General features: G+C 40.6%; 2 protein-coding genes across 8 annotated transcripts in view; one reads left to right on the top strand and one right to left on the bottom strand.

The window, feature by feature from the left end:
• Positions 1-19,468, bottom strand: part of LOC123768119 (uncharacterized) — a 363,952-nt gene extending 344,484 nt beyond the window's left edge. For 6 of the 7 annotated variants that reach the window (XR_011225587.1, XM_069317174.1, XM_069317175.1 and 3 more), the window contains exon 1: positions 19,167-19,454. Coding sequence is in view for 6 of the 7 variants with exons in the window: in XM_069317174.1 (XP_069173275.1) it covers positions 19,167-19,187 (21 nt within the window). In the remaining variant the exon portion in view is untranslated. Of the gene's footprint in view, positions 1-19,166 lie in introns of all 7 variants that reach the window. The other variant, XM_069317178.1, reaches the window with a different exon arrangement.
• Positions 19,469-21,533: 2,065 nt separating this feature from the next.
• On the top strand, positions 21,534-22,955 carry LOC138358806 (ice nucleation protein-like). Its single transcript, XM_069316982.1, has one exon. It carries the CDS (start codon positions 21,534-21,536, stop codon positions 22,953-22,955), a length of 1,422 nt encoding a protein of 473 aa, XP_069173083.1.
• Positions 22,956-26,254: the final 3,299 nt, after the last annotated feature.

Raw genomic sequence — 26,254 nt, 5'->3', positions numbered from 1 at the left:
ACCTGCAGCTCCTCCCCGCCCAGCCCTCTGGCAAGTCCGCCTCAACATGCAGACCTTGGACATCACTCACATTATTCGAAGTAAAAACTAGGCCAAAAAAAAAATGAATTCTTCTTGTCAGGCAAGATTTAGATAAAAATAATAAGTACTGATACAAAGGAAGATGGTTGCACTTTTCACTGTATTTCCTGGTAATGGGAATAAGACTAAAGATGTAATATTTTAAGAACTGAACTGTTAAAAGTGCAAAGGAATAAGACAATAACAAAATAAATTGAAAGGTCATGTACGAATTATATATATATATATATATATATATATATATATATATATATATATATATATATATATATATATATATATATATATGGTGTGTACTCAACTACATGTGCTTTATCATAAACATGATAAAGTACTGTACTGGCTATAAGTAACTAATAAGACAGTCAAATTTTTTTTTTTTTTTTTTTTTTTTGAGATATATACAAGAGTTGTTACATTCTTGTACAGCCACTAGTACGCGTAGCGTTTCGGGCAAGTCCTTAATCCTATGGTCCCTGGAATACGATCCCCTGCCGCGAAGAATCGTTTTTTCATCCAAGTACACATTTTACTGTTGCGTTAAACAGAGGCTACAGTTAAGGAATTGCGCCCAGTAAATCCTCCCCGGCCAGGATACGAACCCATGACATAGCGCTCGCGGAACGCCAGGCGAGTGTCTTACCACTACACCACGGAGACTGTACCTATTATTAATTATTAATTAATACCACAATTTCTAAACTAATGCATTTACTCGGTTAAATTTCAGTATTATTAAAGTATGCACTTCATGGGAGCAGTGGTCAGTGGTTAAGCAAAGCAAAGACTACCTAGGCTTCCATAAGTCCTTGACTATGATAATGATCATTGCCATCCTAGGTCATATCTGACTCACACTACATAATCTTGCTAATGCATATTGGCAATGTATAAAAGACTCGTGAATCTGGGGCTGATCATATGGCCATGTATATAAAGGTTGATGCTGAAGAGGTCATTAAAAGATATACTTTTATGGAATAACTACAGCCCAATTCTGCTGTTGTATCATTATCCCCTTAAAAAGTATTAACCATGGTAATGCACTACAGACAAGGTACATACGACTGTAGACATGAGAATATATAATCAATCACAGCACTGCATTTCATTACTGCCTTACCAATCCGGTTTTTCTGTTAACGTGAAAATCGCTTAGTGCTAGGCTTTACAATTAACTTAGCTCTGATTGTAAAGCCTTAGTGTTAGGCTTTACAATGGGTCAGATCATGAAATTGAAAGGGCTGTACTGTATCTGTTTACCAAGTTGTTTCCGGGGTTCAATCCCCGGAGTCTCTGACCAGGCCCCCTGGTTGGTGGTCTCCTCCACCAGGCTGCTGGACGCAGCGCTTCGCACTCTGACATATGAACCACAGCCTGGTTAATCAGGTGGCCTCTGGAGGCGTTCATCAAGTTCTCAATTGAACACTGCGAGAGATCGGCCAGTTATACCCCGTTATATGTAGAGTGTGTTGAAAAGTCGTGGGCCCTTGATGTTAGTGAGTTCTTTCTCAGTGTACATCTTACACAACTACTTTTGGTCGAGGACCGGGCCGCGGGAACACTAAAGCCCCGAAATCATCTCAAGATAACCTCAAGATAACACCAAAACTACGACGTTGGTACAACGTTCGAACAAGTTTTAACACCTACTAACCAGTTATAACAAACAATATAGCAAGTTGTAACAACGTTCTAATACGTCATAAACACGTTAAGCCAAGATGTAACAACTTTATTACAAGTTGTAACAAGCGGAAAATAGAGACAGAGTTTCGGTTTGTGTTTCCAGGGAATTGGCTACACATCAACGAACGCTCTTGGTATTGTTATCTCTCGAACAATGCACAACTTTGTCGGAAAAAAAAAAACTTTCAAGTGATTTTTTTTGTATCGTACCCTGAGCCAGGATCTTCACGACCATTGTCTTGGTCTCCCAATGATAATGTTGTTCTATCTCAAGCTAAAGCTCTCAAGCTAAAGCTCTTACCCCGATGCTTTTTGTTCTCGTTTTCCGGTCGTGACCACTCGTGTATGATCAAGCAGCTTCTGTGGCTTCACCAACTGCAGAACGAGGGGCCAGATTCACGAAGCAGTAACGCAAGCACTTACGAACCTGTACATCTTTCCTCAATCTTTGGCGGCTTTGTTTACAATTACTAAACAATTAGTGAGCTCCGAAGCACCAGGAGGCTGTTTATAACATTAACAACAGTTGACTGGGAAGTTTCCATGCTTGTAAACTGTTTAATAAATGTAACCAAAGCCGTCAAAGAATTAGGAAAGATGTACAGGTTCGTAAGTGCTTGCGTAACTGCTTCGTGAATCCGCCCCGAGGGTCCTCTGGAGTATGCAGATCAGCGAGTTAAAATTGGGTTATTGCGTTGTTTGAAGTTAAACTTTTGAAGTTAAATCATTGAACCTTACTTTATATTTTATATGTAGAGAACGATAACTGAAGAAAAACTTAGGCCTATCTACATATAAAGGGCAAAACTTATCTCTCATAGTGTTCAAGAGATACCTGATCAACTAGGCTATGATTCATACGTCAGGCTGCGAGCAGACGAGTCCAACAGCATGGTCAATGACCGGGCCGCGGGGAGGCTGATCCCCGGAACTGCAGGCAGGTAGACAATGTGTTTATTTCAATAAAAATTTCAGCATCAATGGGAGTCTAGGATTTTGTTTTAGGATACCTAAGTTACCCAATAACATTAATTTATTTAAATTAATTATTTTTCATCAAATTTGGAACATTTGTTCCGAAAATGTAAAAAAAAAGTTGCTAATTGCTTTCAATACTTGTGTTAAACGCACAAAATGAAACATAGAAATAGGTTTCGAAACAAATACCAAGTCTCATTTTTTCAGCATTCACTTGGATTTTTTCTTTTAAAACATTTATTTATATTTTTCAGCGTAAAGAGCGGAACGGACCCCTGCTAAAGCACCCACCGTATAACAAATCACCAATTTGGAATACCTGCGAATTTCTGAACCTTTGACGAGTGTTGGTTCCCATTAACGTCCCATTAGACCAGCCCGGGTCACTATTAAACCAGCCTTTAGCAGGGCACAGGTCTCTATTAAGCGCAGCCCACAGACGCTTGGCCAAAATAAACAGTAATTCACGCGCCATTTATTCTGTGACAATAGCAGGGGAGACGCAACTCACCTCCCCCTCCCCCTCCCAGCAAGAGGAGGAAGAGGGGCCTCTTCACGTCGCCCACAACAAAGGTCTCTTCGCTAGGCTACTGAAGAAGGAGGTGTTGAGCCTCACGACCTAAAGGAAACCTCCCCCCCCCCCTCTTTCTCAAGTTCCTCGTTTACATATATTAACTGAATATTTTTTTCTGGGGGAATATGAATTGCATATCATGTTGAAAGCGAGATACAGTATTGCAATGACGTTTTAGGTTACTGAATATACTAATACTGCAAAATATGAATTACTCATGCGAAGAAATGCGTATATATAATGTATCAGTCCTAGCAACATTGTAACAAATGACAACGTGACATTAATGTATCTAGTGGCTATATAGGGACATGTAGGCCTAAATAATAAGGCCAATAATGCTTCACCGAGACTAACTTTCATATAGCCTCAACTTCCCCCCCCAAAAAAACCCTCAGGGGTGTTATCAGAGCCAAGATCTATTTCTGCGGTTAAGACTGATTGAGAAGCGGAACACAACTATTCCAGAACAAACACCGCGACGTTCATGTCTAATGCAAAGCATCAAAATGACAAAAACCCATCAATTGAAGTATCATACGTATAAACATCAATCGAGGCATCATGCCTATTTGGCAACAGGTATCCCGATTATGTGCAGGCGATGAGTCACAATAACGTGGCTGAAGTATGTTGACCAGACCACACACTAGAAGTTGAAGGGACGACGACGTTTCGGTCCGTCCTGGACCATTCTCATCCCGATTATGTGGCAATGGCTACAGAGGCGCGCCATCTACTCACCTGTTACGAGCCACGAGGAAAAGCTCTTCAAGGAATGTTCTTATGGAAATACGAGAGAACAATCCATACCTAACAATGGGTATTAATATTCATGCGTGTCTACGAACTCTCTGAGTGTTTTCAGATATCTGAGCATGAATACGAAGATGGCAAGGATAACACTTTACACCTCGCGACTTCTCAATATGTACGTAAGAAATTAGATAATGCATCTTAAATTGTGCAGTCTTCACGCCGGGGCACTTGAAATTACTTCACATTTTTGGCGTTTATGCAAAACAGACGAAGGCGGGGACAGGCGCACGTACGCAGGCAGGCGTGCACGCACGCACGCACACACAGGAGATTGACAGTTGAGAGGCAGGACCAAGGAGCCGAAGTTCAGCCCCCCAACCCCCCCGCAAGCACAACTAGGTGGGTACACGTACGTACGTACACACACACCCCTTTTGTGTATATGTGTGTCTTCGCGGCCAAGTTGACAGCGCTCCAAGGCCGTAATCCTAATGGCCCGGGTTCGATTCCCGGTGGAGGCGGAAACAAATGGGCAGAGTTTCTTTAATCATGATGCTCCTGTTCACCTAGCAGTACTTAGGTAACCTGGGAGTTAATGCTTACTGGCTGCTTACTGGAGATGTGTGTGCGCGTGTGTGTTAAAGAGAAAAATATTTAGTAGATAAAATAGCGGAAAAGTAGATTAGTTTGAAAGGTGGGATCCAAGAGCTCGATTTTGCAGACACAAATAGTAAATACACACACACTGCTCAGGCATCTGTACATCAGTTGATTGACAGTTGAGAGGCGAGATCAAAGAGCCAGAGCTCAACCCCCGCAAGCACAATTAGGTGGGTACTACTCTCGTTCTCTCTGCCTCTAGTCTCCAACTACCTTGAGCTCCAACGGCAATGTAACGACTCAAGTTCTGCCATGAATTCGACACAGGCACATCCCGGGCGCTGCCAGGCGCCAGTTACTCGATACTCACAAGAGTTGGTCAAGTGCTCTGGCTGATACACTGCACTGTAACTACACGCTGCTCGCATGTGTTTTCCTTAAATGCACCTCTGTAAATAAACAGAAGCACACGCAACCACTCACCAAGGCATGAACTGACGCACACACTCAAACTTTCGTGCACGCATTCATTTAAACATTGGCAATCGTATGCCAACACGCGCACTCCTTCAGTAAAAGTTCCTAAGCAGTTACATTTTACTTCAAATAATGAACAGCTTTTGGTAAATAATTAAATGAGAAGATTATAACAACTTCGATGAATCGGCCTTGTTATCTCCTCATTACTCAGTACAGTATTACCAACACCAGAGTACCTAGCATAGCCTAACAACCTTTCTTAACTACAAGAACCTTCCTTAAATATCAACTTCATCCTCCTCATCACGTATCTGGAGCTTCCTGTCTGAATTTAATGCCCTGGTATCACGTAAGGCAGCTTAACCTTTTTGTTTTATCTCACACAAGATTTATATATATAAATATATAATTTCTAAATTCCTATTGAAGACTGTTGCGCGCCTTAGGCTATATCAAACCTTGCACATATCTTTCCGTGGCCCGTTGATATGTTCTACTCTTTTTTTTAATTAAATAATAGATATACCCTAGGGCATGCTAATGTTAAGATTTGCATAACATAATTCAGTTTTGTCTATATAATTTGCTGCATAAACTACAAGGAAATATCCGAAAACTTCTTTAAGTAGATAATCAGGACTGAAATCTAAACAAATCTGTATTAAATATTCCTCTTAGAAACATTCAGCTTTCCAGGTTGTAAGTTGAAAAGTAGAGACGGTATTAGGCCCTAAGTTATATATGATAAACAACTTACCGTAAGTAACCTAGGCCAACACGAACAAACAAAAGCGCATGAGATTTTTGTCTAATGGAGCCTACTAAAAAGTCATCTTACCACTTTTCTATTAAAGAATCTAGCTAAACGCACCAGTTCAACGCTACCTTAAAGGAGGAAGATTTCTGGTGCCTCTCGTCCAAACACAATACTCGACCACGAGTCAAAAAAAAAACAAAGATACCCAACAGCTGCCAGCTTCCTTTTCCAGCGCCTCATTGTGGCAATCCCGCCAAACACACACCGAAACTACGTCTTTGCTACAATGTTCGAACAAGTTAAACGACAAAATTACGAATGCAATACAAGACAAATTAAAAAAAAACTATAGACGGGATTTTATTGACCGTGCAAGCACATCAAGACGAGTGGAACACTAAGTGCTCTGTAAACCAGACCCAGCGATACACACTCCAATAAATAAAATAAAAACAGCCCGATGCACGCTTGCTTTTTTGAGTAAGCCTATACCGGGATACAACACGCATGTGGACTAAGCTTTTGGCCTACAGCGAGAGTAGGCCAAAAGAGCTTATAGCCGTTTTTTACGACAACGCGTGTATCCATATTGGTGGTGAGTATGTTTATCAGTTCGATTTTATCAGTGGCATGAGTTTGGCATGAAGGCCACTGCCAACATCTGCATGTGATTTGTTAAGAGCATAGGATTTCATACCGTTGTCAGGCTAATGCTCATCTAAGAAATATGTTTGTCAATCTTCATCAAAGTATCGGGGGGTTTCATATCTTTCTTTCTCTAACATGGATGCAATCTCCATACATCAATGCACCGACAACAAACTCCTTTAAGCAAAGTGTAATACAATCTTTATGACAAACTGGTGAACCTGTCCCTACCTCGTCCCCTCTCGTTCCCAATGTACACCCACGAAGCTTCCAATTCACCACTGATAGTAATAAGCGTGCATGGTTGACTGGAACTGATAGAAAGATAAGACTCACGCTGCACTTAAAACAGTATTACAACCCTGTAGCCGTATTTAAATGATGATCCAGTCAGCGTGAACGTGTTATCGATCAGATAGATAGATGCCTAGGACCAAGGCCAAGCTCCCCCTCCCCCCTCCAAAAAAAAGAGGACAAGCACAGTTCTGGTCTACTGAAATAACTCATAAGCTATGAGGCATGAATGAGACTTATTGGTAATCATTTATTTAATTTTTATGTGTAACGAAAAGGCTTATAATAATTTCTCAAAAGCTGCACCACAAATGATAATTCTGATAACATGTCCTTTAACACGCGAAAAACTAAGCCCTCGTGACGATACTTCACATACACTTGACTAGCAGTACACTAACTGCTTTGTTTAAGGCAGGTGATATTCCTGATCAAGAGAAAATGAGGTGAATATTCAGTGCAAGAATTGCCTCAAACTCAAAAATTATTTGTAAAGCGAAAAATCCCCAACAAATTTACTCCCTGGAGCAGGGACAAGATATATCATTATAAGCTGCCTGGAAGGACTGGTTCCAATTCCGCATAATAATTCCTTACTAGAATGGGAGGTTACGACAGAAATATGCAAAAATCTCAATAAAAACTAGGGAGCAAAATGTATATTAAGAAAAATTACTGTCGATGTAAAGGAAAAGTTAATTTAATAAAACAAATAAAAGTTACTTTAACACCTGGAACAGAACTGTCTTTGTATACTTGATATAACATTAAAAGAACACAAATGTTTAACACTGATTTCAACTCTAAGACTAGGACCGACATACCTACCTAGGACCGACCTACCTACCTACCTAGGACCGACCTACCTACCTACTTAGGACCTTACCCACCTTGACACACATACAACAAAATATAAGCAAAGGCTACAATATACCAATGACAATCAGCATTTGCCAATCTACACCAATCAGTGTTGACCAAGCTACACCAATCAGCGTTGACTAATCTGCACCAATCAGCAAAACTCTTAATGACACGCCAGAGTCATTTCACTAAAGGAGACGGTGTACACCCCCATGACGAGTACCCGAACCTGACTAACTGAGAGGACTCCCTTACTTAATGACAATGCCTTGTCCCAACCCCCGGGACGTGTGGCCAACCGGTTGCCAAACCAGGCGTCATCACCATGGAGCGGCAATGCTCAGGATGCACGATTATCCACGATTGTCTTACATCAGAGAATATACCATTTATATACACAAAAATACACATTGGAGAATGAACCAAGCTCTTGAATGAACATAATAATGACGATAACTGATTCAAAAAAGTTACTACCTGACTTGAGGAGGGTAATTAGGCCTTTACTCTCAGCAATTGTCAAATTAGGCATGCTGGAATAGTACAGTTATTGACCTTAAGCAGTTTAAAACACCTAGAATTTCTTCTGTACTAAAATCCTAGATGTAGGTGAAAGTGAAGTTAAGAACTAGGCCTTCTGGGATTATTTAGCCTACAAAGCAGCCCATTCTTGTAATTCCCATTAACCATCACAATTTATACGACGGTTTTCTATGGCGTACAAACTAATATGCATTAAGTGAGAGAATGGTTGAAGATTGCTGTTGTTGTTTAAGATTCGCTGCTTGGAACAATAAGTTCCAAGTAGCACGGGCTATGGTGAGCCCGTTGATGGTTGAAGAGCATGTAATCAGCTCTATTTCACGTATTATTTCTGGCCAACCTGGGCTAGGTGTTTAATTGGGACTTAAATTAGTGTGTGGGTGACTGGGCCTGTGCTAATGGTATTATTAAGAAAATATATGAGCTAGGATATATATATATATATATATATATATATATATATATATATATATATATATATATATATATATATATATATATATATATATATAAAGTTTGTGAGGGTACCACCTCTGGTGCTAATGTGGGGACCCATAGCCTCGGAGAAGAAAATAAAAAGTATTCAGGAGACCTTGTGGTTTCTCACTGAACACTAATATTATCTTCTACCACCCCCATTCTTTTGTATGTACACATATATATTTACTTTATTTGAACTTTGTTACAAAAAAGGAGTTACATATGGGTTACAAAGATAATTATCATAGGTTGTCGAGTTCCTCCAGCTCCTCTCAGATGGCGGGCAGGAACCCTGGATGCAGTGCGCATATATATATATATATATATATATATATATATATATATATATATATATATATATATATATATATATATATATATATATATATATATATATATATATATATATATATATATATATATATATATATATATATATATATATATATATATATATATATATATATATATATATATATATATATATATATATATATATATATATATATATATATATATATATATATATATATATATATATATATATATATATATATATATATATATATATATATATATATATATATATATATATATATATATATATATATATATATATATATATATATATATATATATATATATATATATATATATATATAATTTATTTACTGTATACACGACAACAATCCTGTTAACAAACCACTTTATGTATGTCTCGCCATAACTTGATTAACAAGCGAAACCAATTCGGTGCATTTTCAAATTCAATAAACAAAATGGACACTATGCTGCACTAGTAAATAAAACCTACCAGGGGAACATGAAGCCAGGGAAAGGGGGGGTCGCCCCCCTTCTATTTCCCCCCCCCTATCACCCCTACCAGGGGGGCCAATACCCCCCTCTCCTCACAGTCAGTCAACAAACTTTATGTCTACCTTGTGTACTTTCCAGGGATCCAAGGCCCCGCGGCCCGGTCTCCGACCACTACCCCCCCCCCTGGTCGGTTGTCTGGTCAACCAGGCTGCTGCCTGGCGTATGAATCACAGCCTGGTTGATCAAGTATTACCAGATCAGAAGACCGGGAAATAACAAATATCTTAAAAGCGTGACATCAAAAGAATCATGAGAGTTTGTGTTCATACCAGGAGCATACCTGCACAGGGTTTCCAGAGTTCTACTCCCTGAGCCCGGCCCAGGCAGTTCTGATTGGTAGGAATAGTCCTGCAAAGTGATTGGATCTTAGGTAATATTATATATACAGTATATATAGTTAGGAGAGAAGAGGTGGCAAAATTGTGCAAGGGAGGGAGGAGTTAGGCTACCGAGATAGAGCTAGGTTAGGGAAGCATTGGAGAGGAGTTAGGAGAACAAAGTTAGGAAAGTGGAGCTAGGAGAACTAAGTTTAGACAAGTGGAGGTATGGGAATAAAGTTAGAAAAGTGGCACTAGGGGGGAAAAGTTAGGGAAGTGGAGCTAGAGATATGAGCCAGCAAAGTGGAACTAAAGAGGTGATACTATTGGAACGGAGCCAACTTAGGGAAGTAATCTAAGAGTTAGGAGAGTAAAGCTAGGTATGCTCCGGGTAGATGAATGCAACTAAAGGAGTCGAGGAGTCGAGTAAAGGAGTTTGGTGTGTTAGTAAAGGTGTGGGGGCTAGGAGGGAGGGAATTATCAGGGGGAAGGTGCCAAGCCATTACGACTGTATAGCACTTGAAAGAGGATCAGGATAAGAATCAGGATCAGGATCAGGTCAGGATAAGAGTTACAGGCTATTTATTCCCGCCCAACCTGTTGGGTGGCTTAATCTTTATCAATCATCAATCAGGATAAGGATTTGGGATGGGACAATGGGAAGGGAATGGTGCCCGATCCATTGGACGGTCGGTCAGGGGATTGAACGCCGACCTGCATGAAGCAAGACCATTGCTCTACCGTCCAGCCCAAGTGACTAGTCGTGGTGCTAGGAGATAATGTAGTTACAGAAGTGGAACTAGGAGAGGCTAAACAAAGAATATGATTGCAGTGGATTGGCTCTAGATGAAAAGAGCTAAACCAAAGATAATTATACTACGGGAGTGCTTAGTTTTTGGACCATGGTGCTTACTAGAGGACTGGTACCAGGTGAGTATTTTCTAGTAAAATAGAGCTTGAAGTGGCGCGCAAACGGAAGGCCTACATAGGTAAGTCACAATGACCAACAACAAACGTCTAACAAAAACAAAAACAAAGTTTTAGTTCGAGTGACCCAGCTGAGGAACAAAGAGCGAAGACTATATTTCACCCACCTTAACAAGGTCATAAATATACCTGCTGTGTTCTCGCCGCTCACCGGTGTTCGTATGCAACGCCTCAACACACACCATCACAAACGACCGAACTACGGGGCTCACCATAGCCCGTGCTACTTGAAACTTTTTGTTCTAGGTAGCGAATCTTTAACAACAACAACACAAACGACTATACCCTTATTAACCTCGCGGTTAACAAGGGTACACAATCCCCTCATCCCCACCCCCCAATCTCACACAGCCTTACCAATCTTTAATACGCCCCCCCCCCCCTCCCTGTCTCTTATTGGCCCACCTGATGTTTAAATTCAAAACACAATTGCCACGAGGAGAATAGTGCCTCACAATTGCTTCTGAAATTCTGGGTGACACATGGCCGCATTGCTGTTTTAAGAGAAAACAAAATTCCACACCAATTTTTCGACTGGCAGAGTCAACGAGCTAAGGCTCAAATTCGCATGTATTTTGGCCCAGTTTCAGGTCTTATGACAGTAAGTCTCGTCCTCCGCTCTTAAATCGCATCTAGTCCAAGAAATGAGGTACTGAGCTGCAAAAGACTCCTCATTATTCTTCTCACTCACTGAACGGGTAGTCTAAGGGGTAGGTCACGCTAAACTCAGCACCACGAAGGGCAAGGTACAGATCTTACACGCTTAAACTGCTGCATATTCCCCACCTAAATATACATACATATAAAAAATGGGTCAAGGTGAAGTTCAAAACCCACGAAGCCTCAGAAAAACTACATAAGGTCAGAACAGTGTTACCAGAACGGCGCCCTTCAAGTGGTGGTGTGTTGGCTCTCTGTGACGAACGTGACCAACGCCTTACGCCTCGGATTAAGCCCGATCACGAGTGAATTATTTGATAGGAGAAGCTTAATGGACACTCCTTGCTGGGGCGAGGTGACATCACTTCATCTGAACCATATTTGGAGAATACGGTCATTTTCTCGAGATGTTAAATGTGTCGCTTTCTACGAATATGGTCTAGCTTATATATCTAAATATATCTACTTTAAAAAGACGTAAAATATATTATGAAAATCGGTAGACAAAGTAAGTTGTTTTCTTTTTTTATTAGGAAAATAAAATAGCTTATAGTTGACTTTCTATGCAAAAGATTTAAAAGCATAAGATAGATATTTTGAATGTACAGTATTTAAATTAAATTTGGCATAAGTGTGTATTATACACTACAATGTACTTACCCATTAACAACAGGATGATTGGAATAAATTGGTGATTACTTTTAAAGATGTATAAAGTTGTTGTTAGCTAGGCTACAACAAGAAAATTCCTTTGGCGTCATTACTCACAAAATATTTCCATTAAGTTAAGTTCATTTCCACTACCTTTTCACTTTGTGACCATCATTAGGCCTAAGCTCTGCAACATCCATTAGGAATGATTGTTGCATTATGAGTGACTTACTTGACCAGACCACACACTAGAAGGTGAAGGGACGACGACGTTTCAGTCCGTCCTGGACCATTGAGAATGGTCCAGGACGGACCGAAACGTCGTCGTCCCTTCACCTTCTAGTGACTTACTCTTCGCATGTTCCTGAACACTCAATGGATACCACTACTGCTGCAGGCTTCCTAATGACTAAAATTAATAACTCTCACCAATTAATGTTCAATAAACACATCAGATTCAAGCAATAGCCTAGCCGATATCACGTGTGTTTGTGTTTGTTTCAAGCATTAAACACAACTTTATGCTACCTGTAGATTCACAGTAGGCTAGTACAACCTTGATATCTTGACTTTCCACGATATCTACTAGAATTACAGTCGGCTAGTACAACCTTGATATCTTGAGTTTCCACGATATCTACTAGAATCACAGTAGGCTAGTACAACCTTGATATCTTGACTTTCCACGATATCTACTAGAATCACAGTAGGCTAGTACAACCTTGATATCTTGACTTTCCACGATATCTACTAGAATCACAGTAGGCTAGTACAACCTTGATATCTTGACTTTCCACGATATATACTAGAATCACAGTCGGCTAGTACAACCTTGATATCTTGACTTTCCACGATATCTACTAGAATTACAGTCGGCTAGTACAACCTAGATATCTTGACTTTCCACGATATCTACTAGAATTACAGTCGGCTAGTACAACCTTGATATCTTGAGTTTCCACGATATCTACTAGAATTACAGTAGGCTAGTACAACCTTGATATCTTGACTTTCCACGATATCTACTAGAATCACAGTCGGCTAGTACAACCTTGATATCTTGACTTTCCACGATATCTACTAGAATCACAGAGTCGGCTAGTACAACCTTGATATCTTAACTTTCCACGATATCTACTAGAATCAGTCTGTTAGTACAACCTTGATATCTTGACTTTCCACGATATCTACTAGAATCACAGTCGGCTAGTACAACCTTGATATCTTGACTTTCCACTATATCTACTAATCTGGCCGCAGGAAAGCTTCAGACAATGATAACTAGGTATCCTGGGCCAGAACACACTAGTGTTAGTTTCTTGCTTTATCAGGGTTCCACAACTTCTCTAAACCTCTTTTTTTCGCACATTTCAGAGTCTCGCATTATGCAAATACGTTCCAAAAGCGGAATTTTCTGCTCTCGAAAGTTGTATTTTTATAATACAATTTTACAATGCAAATGAATGCGTCTTTCATGGGCATAGGGGGGGCAGCTTATGTTAACATAACTTACATACATAACATAACACATTGCGCATTAACACATAGGTGATGCGCAAGGACATACCAGAGATCTGGGGTGTACGCGCACATGTGAGCTAGCCAAGTAGAGGTTATCTTGAGGTGATTTCGGGGCTTAGCGTCCCCGCGGCCCGGTCCTCGACCAGGCCTAATTTTGTTACACACCCCCAGGAAGCAGCCCGTAGCAGCTGTCTAACTCCCAGGTACCTAGTTACTTAGTTACTGCTAGGTGAAAAGAAACTCATTTGCCCATTTGTTTCCGCCTCCACCGAGGATCGAACCCGGAACCTCAGGACTACGAGCCCCGAGCGTTGTCCACTCAGCTATCAGGCCCCACAGGCCAATGACGTAAGTCATTGACCTGTGTAATATATGAATAACGTAATTAATAACAATGTGTAGGGTGTTATATGTGACACGTATATATAATGAAGGTGAGGCACGCTATACATAGGAATATATGTTATGTACGTATATATGTAGGAGCGGAACGGGGGGGGGGGGGGATGGGAGAGGGGGATAGGATGCTGAAAGCATATTTAAGAGCATTCAAATGATTCATTTGATTCCTGAATATGTATTTGGATGAGACACGTGGTTCCTGAATGTGAATTGAGTAACGTTTTCTATCATTCATTTTGCAGACGACCAGAGAAAGAAGGCAGCAATTAAATTTGACTCTACCTAGGCCTAATATAGTACACATGTACCCTAAATTAGGCCTAGGATTGAGTAGGTTACGCTAGAATTACTTATCTAGGCCTAGAACAGGTTAGGGGTTAGGGATAGGCTGCGTTTGACTCGGTACCAGCCCATATTTTGTACACTCCATCTGTAGTTAATTCAATAATTTCTGGACGATGGCTTGGGATCAGAATCGGGCATACCTGGTTGATGGGGTTCTGGGAGTTCTTCTACTCCCCAAACCCGGCCCGAGGCCAGGTTTGACTTGTGAGAGAGAGTTGGGTCCACTAGGCTGTTGCTTGGAGCGGCCGGCAGGCCTACATACCCATCACAGCCCGGTTGGTCCGGAACCGGGTATGAGATTCATGAAGTCTTCAAGAAAAAGCGGGATAGCTTTTCTGCAAGAAGTGCTGAACCAACCGGCTGTGGAGGATATGTGGGCCTGCGGGTCGCTCCAAGCAACAAACAGCCTGTTGGACCAAGCTCTCACATGTCAAGCCTGGCCCCGGGGCAGGGCTTAGGGAGTGGAAGAACCCGCAGAACCCATATACAATCCAGGTACAATTCTGAGCGTGTGTAAGGCATGTGGTTCCGAGAGTGTATGGACTACGTAGATAAAGTATGAATGTGTTAAAAAAAATTGTAATCGTATATGCTAATATTTTGCGAATGTGATAAGCTAATCAATATTGAACACCGCCGCTCATCAGCATAATTTACTTAGCAACAGCCTTGTACGATATATATATATATATATATATATATATATATATATATATATATATATATATATATATATATATATATATATATATGTCGTACCTAGTAGCCAGAACGCACTTCTCAGCCTACTATGCAAGGCCCAATTTGCCTAATAATCCAAGTTTTCATGAATTAATTGTTTTTCGACTACCTAACCTACCTAACCTAACCTAATCTAACTTTTTCGGCTACCTAACCTAACCTAACCTATAAAGATAAGTTAGGTTAGGTTAGGTAGGGTTGGTTAGGTTCGGTCATATATCTACGTTAATTTTAACTCCAATAAAAAAAAATTGACCACATACATAATGAAATGGGAAGCTTTATCATTTCGTAAGAAAAAAAATAGAGAAAATATATTATTTCAGGAAAACTTGGCTTATTAGGCAAATCGGGCCTTGCATAGTAGGCTGAGAAGTGCATTCTGGCTACTAGGTACGACATATATATATATATATATATATATATATATATATATATATACTGTATATCGTACGAGAGGAAGGGGGGGGTGGAGGGGGGAGCAAGAGCACCACGCTCCACTATTTTTTTTACTAGTAAATAATCAAGCAACGCCTGCTTAAGATCACACTGGAGCACCACTGCTGTACTTACCAGGTTGACACTGTAACAACATCCCCTGGGAATAGTGTTAATATGATTTCGAAACAGGGAAGGGGGAGTGCCTTCGCTTCACTTAGATTAGACATTCAGTGATTCGATTACTACCCCCCTCCCTGTTCTTGATCGTGGCATTTACAAGTCTCACTCTGCTGAGCTGATCCTGACATTTACAAGTGTCACTCTGCTGAGCTGCACATGACATTTACAAGTGTCACTCTGCTGAGCTGATCCTGACATTTACAAGTGTCACTCTGCTGAGCTGCACATGACATTTACAAGTGTCACTCTGCTGAGCTGATCCTGACATTTACAAGTGTCACTGTGCTGAGCTGCACATGACATTTACAAGTCTATCGAGCTGGTCGTCACATTTACAAGTCTTTCTCTGCTGAGCTGACCCTGGAATTTACAAGTCTGTTGAGCTGATCGTGACATCTACAAGGATTATTTACAGGGATGATCGTGGCGGTATTTGCTAGTTTAAAAAAAAAAGCTAAAACTTTTTAATCCAGGATAAAACAAAATCTGAGCCTTGTTAGTCCTCACCGTTTAAATAAAAATTCCTTCACGTGTTGAAGATTGTTTAGCCTACATACCTACATCATAACCTACTCATCAAAGTAGGTTATCCCACATAGGTTAGCCTACATCAAGATTCTGTACATTTACAAATTAAACGATGATGACTGTAAAACCGTAAATGCAGTTTCAAATTTTGACATTTTTGTTCACTTCGTTCACCACAACATAAAATACGAGGGCTGGGATGCATTGTCATTTTTGTTTTTAAAATTATGTCAAAACTAATGCTGTAAAAATAGTCATTAACAGCCTAGTGGACCAAACTCACAAGTAAAGCCTGGTCTCGGGCCGGGCTTGGGGAGTAGAAGAACTCCCCGAACTCCATCAAGCAGGTAATTACAAATTTCTTTGGGATATTTGCATAGGCCTATACTTAAATTTATGTACTTAGATTCCTTTTAGGACACGAATTAATGAGATTAATTTAGCACAGTTGAACATAAGGTCACTTCTGTCACTGCTCTTAACCAAATATCATGTTTTTCCGCCTACAGTTTAGACCTATTGTCTTATGTATGACCCCTCTGTCCTGCGTGACAGTGAATACCAGCATTATCCTCACTTAAGACTTAATCGAAATCCTCAGATTAGGCAAAATTGTAATTAATTTTGTCAATAAAGATGTCAATAGTAATAATAACAAAAAATCACCAAAATAAATTATTTGATGCAGAGAATGTCGGTATATAAGGTGCCGGTATGTATGAGTTTGAACTTGATGCGGATGCAAGATGACCCGAAACGTCATCTATACCTGGATAGTACCTGGATGGGGTTCTCTGAGTTCTACTCCTCAAGCCCAACCCGAGGCCAGACTCGACTGCTAAGACTATCATTGTCCTTTCATATATGTGTGCATTGTTAGGTAATTATATTACTCAATATTTTGCGATTTTCCATTTTTCATTTGCGTATTCGATGGCATTATCAAAATAATGTGGTTTGTTCTAATATTTGACCTCTTCATAGCTTCCGGAGCCTAGTTAGCCTAAAAGGCATTTCAAATTATTTCAGGCCCCTGAAAACCTGTCAATGCTGTAAGTAAGGTGGTCAGTGCTGTAAGTTGACCAGACGCACACACTAGAAAGTGAAGGGACGACGTCGTTTCGGTCCGTCCTGGACCATTCTTAAGTCGATTGTGAACAGTACAGTAAGTGCTGTAAGGTAGTCAGTGCTGTAAGTATGGTAGTCGGTGTGTAAGTATGGTAGCCAGTGCTGTAAGTAAGGTAGCCAGTGCTGTAAGTAAGGTAGCCAGTGCTGTAAGTATGGTAGCCAGTGCTGTAAGGTAGCCAGTGCTGTAAGTATGGTAGCCAGTGCTGTAAGTATAGTAGTCAGTGCTGTAAGTAAGGTAGTCAGTGCTGTAAGTTTATTGATCAGTGCTGAAAGTACGTTGGTCAGTGCTATAAGTACGTTGTCAGTGCTGTAAGTTCATTGGTCAGTGCTGTAAGTTCGTTGGTCAGTAAAGTCAATACACTCAGCAGCAGCAATGTTGGTGTTGGTCAATACTCTGGTAAGTGGAGCTAGAACGCTACGCTATTTATCAAACCGTTGGGCTGTTATTACTCTCGTCAGTGCCATCGTTACTCTGGTCAGTGACATCAGTACGCTGGTCAGTGACATCAGAATGCTGTTCAGTGACATCAGAATGCTGGTCAGTATCATCAGAATGCTGGTCAGTATCATCAGAATGCTGGTCAGTGACATCAGGATGCTGGTCAGTGACATCAGAATGCTGATCAGTGACATCAGTACGCTGGTCAGTGACATCAGTACGCTAGTCAGTGACATCATTTCAGTGATATCGGAAATCGGTATCAGCCGTAGCCTATGCTTTTCTGTGTACGTAAGTGTAAAAGAGCTGCGAGTACCAGCTCTTTCTCTCTCTCTCTCTCTCTCTCTTTCAAAGGAAAGAGCTCTTTCCCGGGTAGACAAAGAGGTAGATAATGATGCATCACAATGACACAACATAGCTTCCAAATGCCCTCCTTGATTTACTTTAGTATACAACTGCAACAAGCAAGTATTGGAAACAAATTCCCCACAGCAACGTGAAGTTAATACCCTTCTCAAAAACGGCCGTATATGGATAGCGAGAGCAACAATCTTCAGTTTTAGGCCTCAAATCACTAAGAAATTAGCCCCACACAGGATGCTAGAGTGTGAATAATAGTGGGTATACGCACACAGGAAGACCCCCATTGCTCAGTGGTTATACACTGAGTTTACTCTTGTTCAGACCTAAAGAGTACTTGGCTATAGGCGCAGTTGATAGGCCTTAATAAGCCTATCACCAAAGTTGTGAAACGCCTTCCTGAAGCCCTGATTTTAACGCGTGCTTGTATTCCACTTTCAGTAATCACAAGTACAAGGATACGCATTTAACAGGTAACTTAGTTATTAAAACGTGGCTGGATGCAGTGACGCAAATTCACTTGCGTAAAAATACAATTACTTGTACTTTAAAAACAACAATCTAGACTTGTTTTTAAAATACAATCAAAATTAAATTTGAAAACAAACTTTGTGTTACTCCCGTGCCCTCGCCCCCAAAAAATTTTGTTTATAAAAACAGATTACTGTATACTGTAATAATATAATGCCTCTTAACACAACTGTGAATAGTTTAATACGAATTACATATGAACTTAAGACACATTTACAGTTTCTCAATCATACGCCCAAATACATTTTTTTGTGTAAATACATGCAACATTTACTAGTTGTACAGCTCAAATGTAAACATTATACAACTTACCTTACTCCTCGAACGCGACATAAACCAGAGTTCTCGTATCCATCATAGACGATTTACACAAGCCATTACCATTATAAATTCTTCTAAATTAACAAAATAAATGAACTAAACAATTTGTCGTGTGCAAATACAAACACTTTCTTACGACTCCATTCACTCACAAAACACTTTTCTGTTTCCACCGAAAAGCTTGGTCATGATCAACCAAACGCGAGCGTAAGGGTAAGGGGGAAAAAACTATCTCAGGGATGCACTAGTGAGGAGCGGTACAGACCACACGCTACGAGGTCTCGCACTCGACTGAAGCTGAGCTGTGCTGTGGAGCGAATCACTCGGGTTATCCCGCGTCCACAGTTGCCAGATCCCGCTCCACACTCTCTCTCTCTCCTACCTGCAAAATGCACTCGCATGATTTTCTTCCACTCTGAAATTTCACTTTTCTTTCATATATCGTTAGCTCTGTTCTATGACATTATTTTTAATGCTTAACGATGACTTCGTGAAGAAATGAATGCTCCTTTGAACGATTATTCAAGACCTCAATTCCCAGAGTTCAACCATAATGTCATTTATAAACCAAAAACTAGTTCAACCATAATGTCATTTATAAACCAATAACCGGTAGTTTTTCCTTCAGATTACGATGCTTTGGAATGTTTTTAACAAACTAAAATGTCACGATGGCTATATATATATGTTATATGGCTCCATTTTGTATTTTATCTGAACATTATTCACGTTCAATCTTGAACATTTAATCAGTTATACACGACTGTTTTCACACATGTGTAATAAAGGTAATGTATTTTGTTTAAAAATAATCATTACATTGAGGTGATTCGCTTGAAAAAATCTTTAGTGAACTTAGCGAATGCATACTATTTTTAACTAGAATACCGAGTGAAATACTGTTTCTAACTTTACTAGCATAGTGATCATATGCTATGTCTAACTTGAGTGCCACAGTGTCATGCTAGTTCCCTAAAAGCTATACAGGTTAGTGCGAAATTGTTCTTCACATAGATTAATGAATCTGCAGATGCCATTCGTAAATCGTATCTCAAAAATTTTATTACTGGCGCTTCACCGATAGAGACGGCATTTGTAACAACCCTTAGTTCCAGCTGCATAACATTTCCAGTTGTATTAACAACAAGAAAAAATATGAAATAAACAATAACTTTGACAACAAAAGTTCGCTGTTGTAGCCTCTGTAGCTTGTGTTCAAGATAAGCTTGATGGAAATCAATGATAGTTTACTCTATAATTTAGTTAGCTATACTTGTGAGCCATCAGGAGTCAGAATCAGCCGTAGCCTACGCTTGCCTGTGCTGACATTGCTGCTCCACATAGCGTCCAAATTTCATTCAGTTGCATTAATATACAATTACTTATTTCTGTAGACGAAGCGAATGGCTGCAGTCCAAGTGATGAAGGATTTAGAAGTGCAACAGTACGAGTTTATCAACAAATAATATATCGATTTAAATAACCCATTTCGCCGACAGACCCCATTAATATATATGTATTGAACAACGAGTCTGCAACCATTATCATGGTTGAATGTAAAGGGGGTGTGCCGACATCAGTATGGAAGAGCTCGTCTTGTACTCACCGACATTACTCTAAACCATATTACGGGATTACAATGTAGATTTTGCACAGGAGCCTAATTTTAGTTACATATTACTTGTTAACGATAAATAAATGGAGCAAAATATGTGGACAGAGGTTTTAGATATTCCAGTTGAGCATGAGACGTTAGAAATTATTCCTGTGGTGCACGAAACGTTAGAAATTATTCCTGTGGAGCACGAAACGTTAGAAATTATTCCTGTGGTGCATAAAACGTTAGAAATTATTCCTGTTGAGCATGAGACGTTAGAAATTATTCCTGTGGTGCATAAAACGATAGAAATTATTCCTGTGGAGCACGAAACGTTAGAAACTATTCCTGTTTCCCACGAAACATTAGACATTATACCTAGTGAAAATAATTCCTGTAGAAGAGGGATTGAAACAAAGGCAGAGTGAAGAGCAGAAAACATCAACCCGACCGAGCTTGCACTTGGAGACTTTTGAAACAAAAGAGGTTCAATTGTGTTGATTTTTAGCGACACACAATACGGGAAATGCACAAAATCTGAGGATAAAATCCAACGGAACCAATACATTTTTGCGAAAATAAATAAATAAAACGAATAAAGCCAATAAATAAATATAACCAATAAATGTGCGCCTATTTATTCGGCCAAGAATAATTTATAATGAAATATGTGTAATTTAGGTTGAGCCTACATGATAGAAATATGATAAACATGAATTGCTCGGCGATTTAGACTGATTCTAACGACGGCGGAGAGCATGATGTTAGCGGCGGAAGAGACCATGATGTTAGCGGCGGTGGAGACCATGATGTTAGCGACGGTAGAGACCATGATGTTAGCGACGGTACAGACCATGATGTTAGCGACGGTAGAGACCATGATGTTAGCGGCGGTAGAGACCATGATGTTAGCGGCGGTAGAGACCATGATGTTAGCGGCGGTAGAGACCATGATGTTAGCGGCGGTAGAGAATATGATGTTAGCGGCGGTAGAGACCATGATGTTAGCGGCGGCAGAGACCATGATGTTAGCGGCGGTAGAGACCATGATGTTAGCGGCGGTAGAGAATATGATGTTAGCGGCGGTAGAGACCATGATGTTAGCGGCGGCAGAGACCATGATGTTAGCGGCGGTAGAGACCATGATGTTAGCGGCGGTAGAGACCATGATGTTAGCGGCGGTAGAGACCATGATGTTAGCGGCGTTAGAGACCATGATGTTAGCGGCGGTAGAGACCATGATGTTAGCGGCGGTAGAGACCATGATGTTAGCGGCGGAAGAGAACATGATGTTAGCGACGGAAGAGAACATGATGTTAGCGGCGGAAGAGAACATGATGTTAGCGGCGGAAGAGAACATGATGTTAGCGGCGGTAGAGACCATGATGTTAGCGGCGGTAGAGACCATGATGTTAGCGGCGGTAGAGACCATGATGTTAGCGGCGTTAGAGACCATGATGTTAGCGGCGGTAGAGACCATGATGTTAGCGGCGGTAGAGACCATGATGTTAGCGGCGGAAGAGAACATGATGTTAGCGGCGGAAGAGAACATGATGTTAGCGACGGAAGAGAACATGATGTTAGCGGCGGAAGAGAACATGATGTTAGCGGCGGTAGAGACCATGATGTTAGCGGCGGAAGAGAACATGATGTTAGCGGCGGAAGAAAACATGATGTTAGCGGCGGAAGAGAACATGATGTTAGCGGCGGTAGAGACCATGATGTTAGCGGCGGAAGAGAACATGATGTTAGCGGCGGAAGAGAACATGATGTTAGCGGCGGAAGAGAACATGATGTTAGCGGCGGAAGAGAACATGATGTTAGCGGCGGTAGAGAACATGATGTTAGCGGCGGAAGAGAACATGATGTTAGCGGCGGTAGAGACCATGATGTTAGCGGCGGAAGAGAACATGATGTTAGCGGCGGAAGAGAACATGATGTTAGCGGCGGAAGAGAACATGATGTTAGCGGCGGTAGAGAACATTATGTTAGCGGCGGAAGAGAACATGATGTTAGCGGCGGAAGAGAACATGATGTTAGCGGCGGAAGAGAACATGATGTTAGCGGCGGAAGAGAACATGATGTTAGCGGCGGAAGAGAACATGATGTTAGCGACGGAAGAGACCATGATGTTAGCGGCGGTAGAGAACATAATGTTAGCGGCGGTAGAGACTAGAATATGAGCTGTAAGTCGCTTTCTCTACGATATATCTTTATTATTATAAAAGCCTCGCGAGGTAAAGAACTCTGAGGGAATAATAGTGTGAGAAGCTGAGACTATTACTAAACTAATAATTTAAATTCTGTTACCATAAACATTGAGCTTAAAAAATTTGTCAGTGACATAATTATTAGAACTCAAATTTTGAGTGCACGTGACTTTAATATTAGACTAAAATTTTTAAGGAGAGGAAGCTACGTACGTGCATTTTGTAATCAAAACTTTAATGTTGGTGAAAAATTATCAGAGATAAGTACACACAAGATAATTAAGATGCCAACATTTTAGAGACAAGACATTTTAAGACACGATGCTTTTATTACTTTTTTAGGGGGAGTGTCCTGTTATTAAAAATGTTATAGCATACGAACAGTTTGTTATTTGCGGTAAAACAAAAAAATGCCTTAATACCTGTACTATATCCCCATGTTCACTCACACAGAGGGTGACTGGGGAGTGTCCAAGATCAGGTACCAATGCTCGCAAGTACCCAATACCCAGCACCAACGCCCACAAGTACCCAATACCCAGCAAGACTCCCTTAATCTCATTAAAGACATTGAACCTCACCTCACTTCTTTCCTGTCTATATAATCCAACCTACTGATCTGTAAATCCATCCTTCTGGAGGTGTATTATTGAATACGAAAGTACTTAAGGAACTATATATGACTGAGTACAGAGCTGAGACACACACGCTTCACCCTTTAGGATGATACCAGATCCTGGTATCTGGAAGCCTCACCGCGAATGTTACAGCAGATCCTGGTATCTGGAAGCCTCACCGCGTATGTTACAGCAGATCCTGGTATTTGGAAGCCTCACCGCGAATGTTACAGCAGATCCTGGTATCTGGAAGCCTCACCGAGTATGTTACAGCAGATCCTGTTATCTGGAAGCCTCACCGCGTGTGTTACAGCAGATCCTGGTATTTGGAAGCCTCACCGCGAATGTTACAGCAGATCCTGTTATCTGGAAGCCTCACCGCGAATGTTACAGCAGATCCTGGTATTTGGAAGCCTCACCGCGAATGTTACAGCAGATCCTGGTATCTGGAAGCCTCGCAGCGTATGTTACAGCAGATCCTGGTATCTGGAAGCCTCACCGCGAATGTTACAGCAGATCCTGGTATCTGGAAGCCTCGCAGCGTATGTTACAGCAGATCCTGGTATCTGGAAGCCTCGCAGCGTATGTTACAGCAGATCCTGGTATCTGGAAGCCTCACCGCGTATGTTACAGCAGATCCTGGTATCCGAGAGCCTCACCGCGAATATAATCACTAGGCTAAAGGTCCGCCACATACCATAAACAAAAGAATTAACTTAAATGTTAAGGAACGTAATTGCATTATTAGGGAGAGCGTCCATCTTACCCAGATCTTAAACGACAACCACCAAAAAAACTGTTATTGCTTCGAATTGGACCAAAATGTTAGGTTAGGGATAATTATTTGAGAGTTGTAGAGCAAGAAGCCTTTAGGCCAGCGGTGTTATAAGGTTTCTGACTGCGGACTTACTCAGTGAGCTAAAAAAAAATTTGTTTTTACTATGTAATTAAAATATAAAGAAATAATTTAACTCTAGATACTCAAAATTTAATTGTTTGCTGTATATCATTCATTTAGTTAATTTAATATTTTTTTTCATTGGGTAATAATGGTAATGACTAGACTAATAACAGTGTGTTCCTCTTGTTTCTTTTTTTACTCGACAGAAAATCCTGCATGTTAATTTTTAACAAGTTTTAACAAAATTGCAAAATGTATCGTATTTTACCCAACAAGAGAAAATGCAATTCTCGAGCTGGATACTAAACACAATCACCACACCAAGAACCTCTCAACACCACAATCACCACCACTAAGAACCATTCAACACCACAATCACCACCATCAAGAACCACCTAACAATAATGTCGTAATTCTGCAGCAACAGTCATATATATATATATATATATATATATATATATATATATATATATATATATATATATATATATATATATATATATATATATATATATATATATATATATATATATATATATATATATTTGTCTTGTATGTTTTGTAACCTTTAAATACACAATAAAGGAAAAAAAAAGACATTATATATATGTATATATATAATGTCTTCTCGTGTTTGATTTAAACAAGAGAGATTTTATTTCAATACATCCATCCTCCAATACTCGCGATTCTCAAGAATAAATCAAGATGATACAAAGGCTCCTCCTCAAAGTCTAAGGTGGAATCACTTGGTCACCATTATGTCACCATCAATAAACATTTTAAATATACATCTTAGGTAAGGGGCCTCGTAGCCTGGTGGATAGCGCGCAGGACTCGTAATTCTGTGGCGCGGGTTCGATTCCCGCACGAGGCAGAAACAAATGGGCAAAGTTTCTTTCACCCTGAATGCCCCTGTTACCTAGCAGTAAATAGGTACCTGGGAGTTAGTCAGCTGTCACGGGCCTGGCACGGGGTGCTTCCTGGGGGTGGAGGCCTGGTCGAGGACCGGGCCGCGGGGACACTAAAGCCCCGAAATCATCTCACGATAACCTCAAGATAGGTAGTCCAGACTCAGGTAAGAGCATGTTCGTTCAGACCCATAGTTTAGTTATTTGAGTATGGATACAACACCCATTCTGAGAGTGATAGTGGACCCCCATGCCCCTCTTGAGAGTAGAGGAGGACCCCATGCCCTTCTTGAGAGTGGTGGTGGACCCCATGCCCCTCTTGAGAGTGGTGGCAGACCCCATGCCCCCCTTGAAAGTGGAGGAGGATCCCATGCCCCTCTTGAGAGTGGAGGAGGATCCCATGTCCCTCCTAAGAGAACTAGTGGATGTTATACACAGCCTGAGTGGTAGTGAACCCCATGCTCATCCTGTGAGTGGTGACCAATGTCACAATTATTCTGCGAATGATTGTGGAAAGGTTACAGAGGCCCGTAATGGGCTTACCAAGCCACAACAATGATGAACAAGTCAGAGTATGTCTTAATATATACGCCAAGAGTTTAGCTACGCTACGTTTCTTAGACAATGATAGACTTATGGCCGATGTAGACTTATGTAGGCCCATGTTAGACCACATGCAACATAGGGCAAATGGTCATCATATTGCTATCATACCGAATCAAAGATATCGCAGTATTTTGGTGCGGTGAATATGAACCCAGTCTGCTGATCCTAGGCATGCTAGTGAAGACGCTTGAGAATGGTCCAGGACGGACCAAAACGTCGTCGTCCCTTTACCTTCTA

Source organism: Procambarus clarkii, chromosome 86, assembly GCF_040958095.1.
Source record: "Procambarus clarkii isolate CNS0578487 chromosome 86, FALCON_Pclarkii_2.0, whole genome shotgun sequence".
NCBI classification, from domain to species: domain Eukaryota; kingdom Metazoa; phylum Arthropoda; class Malacostraca; order Decapoda; family Cambaridae; genus Procambarus; species Procambarus clarkii.
Note: the sequence above shows the minus strand (reverse complement) of the source record. Positions and strands in the feature narration are given on the sequence as shown.

Bases quoted from the DNA above. Each gene is read 5' to 3' on its own strand.
- LOC138358806 (XM_069316982.1), top strand. From the start codon at position 21,534: ATGTTAGCGGCGGAAGAGACCATGATGTTAGCGGCGGTGGAGACCATG.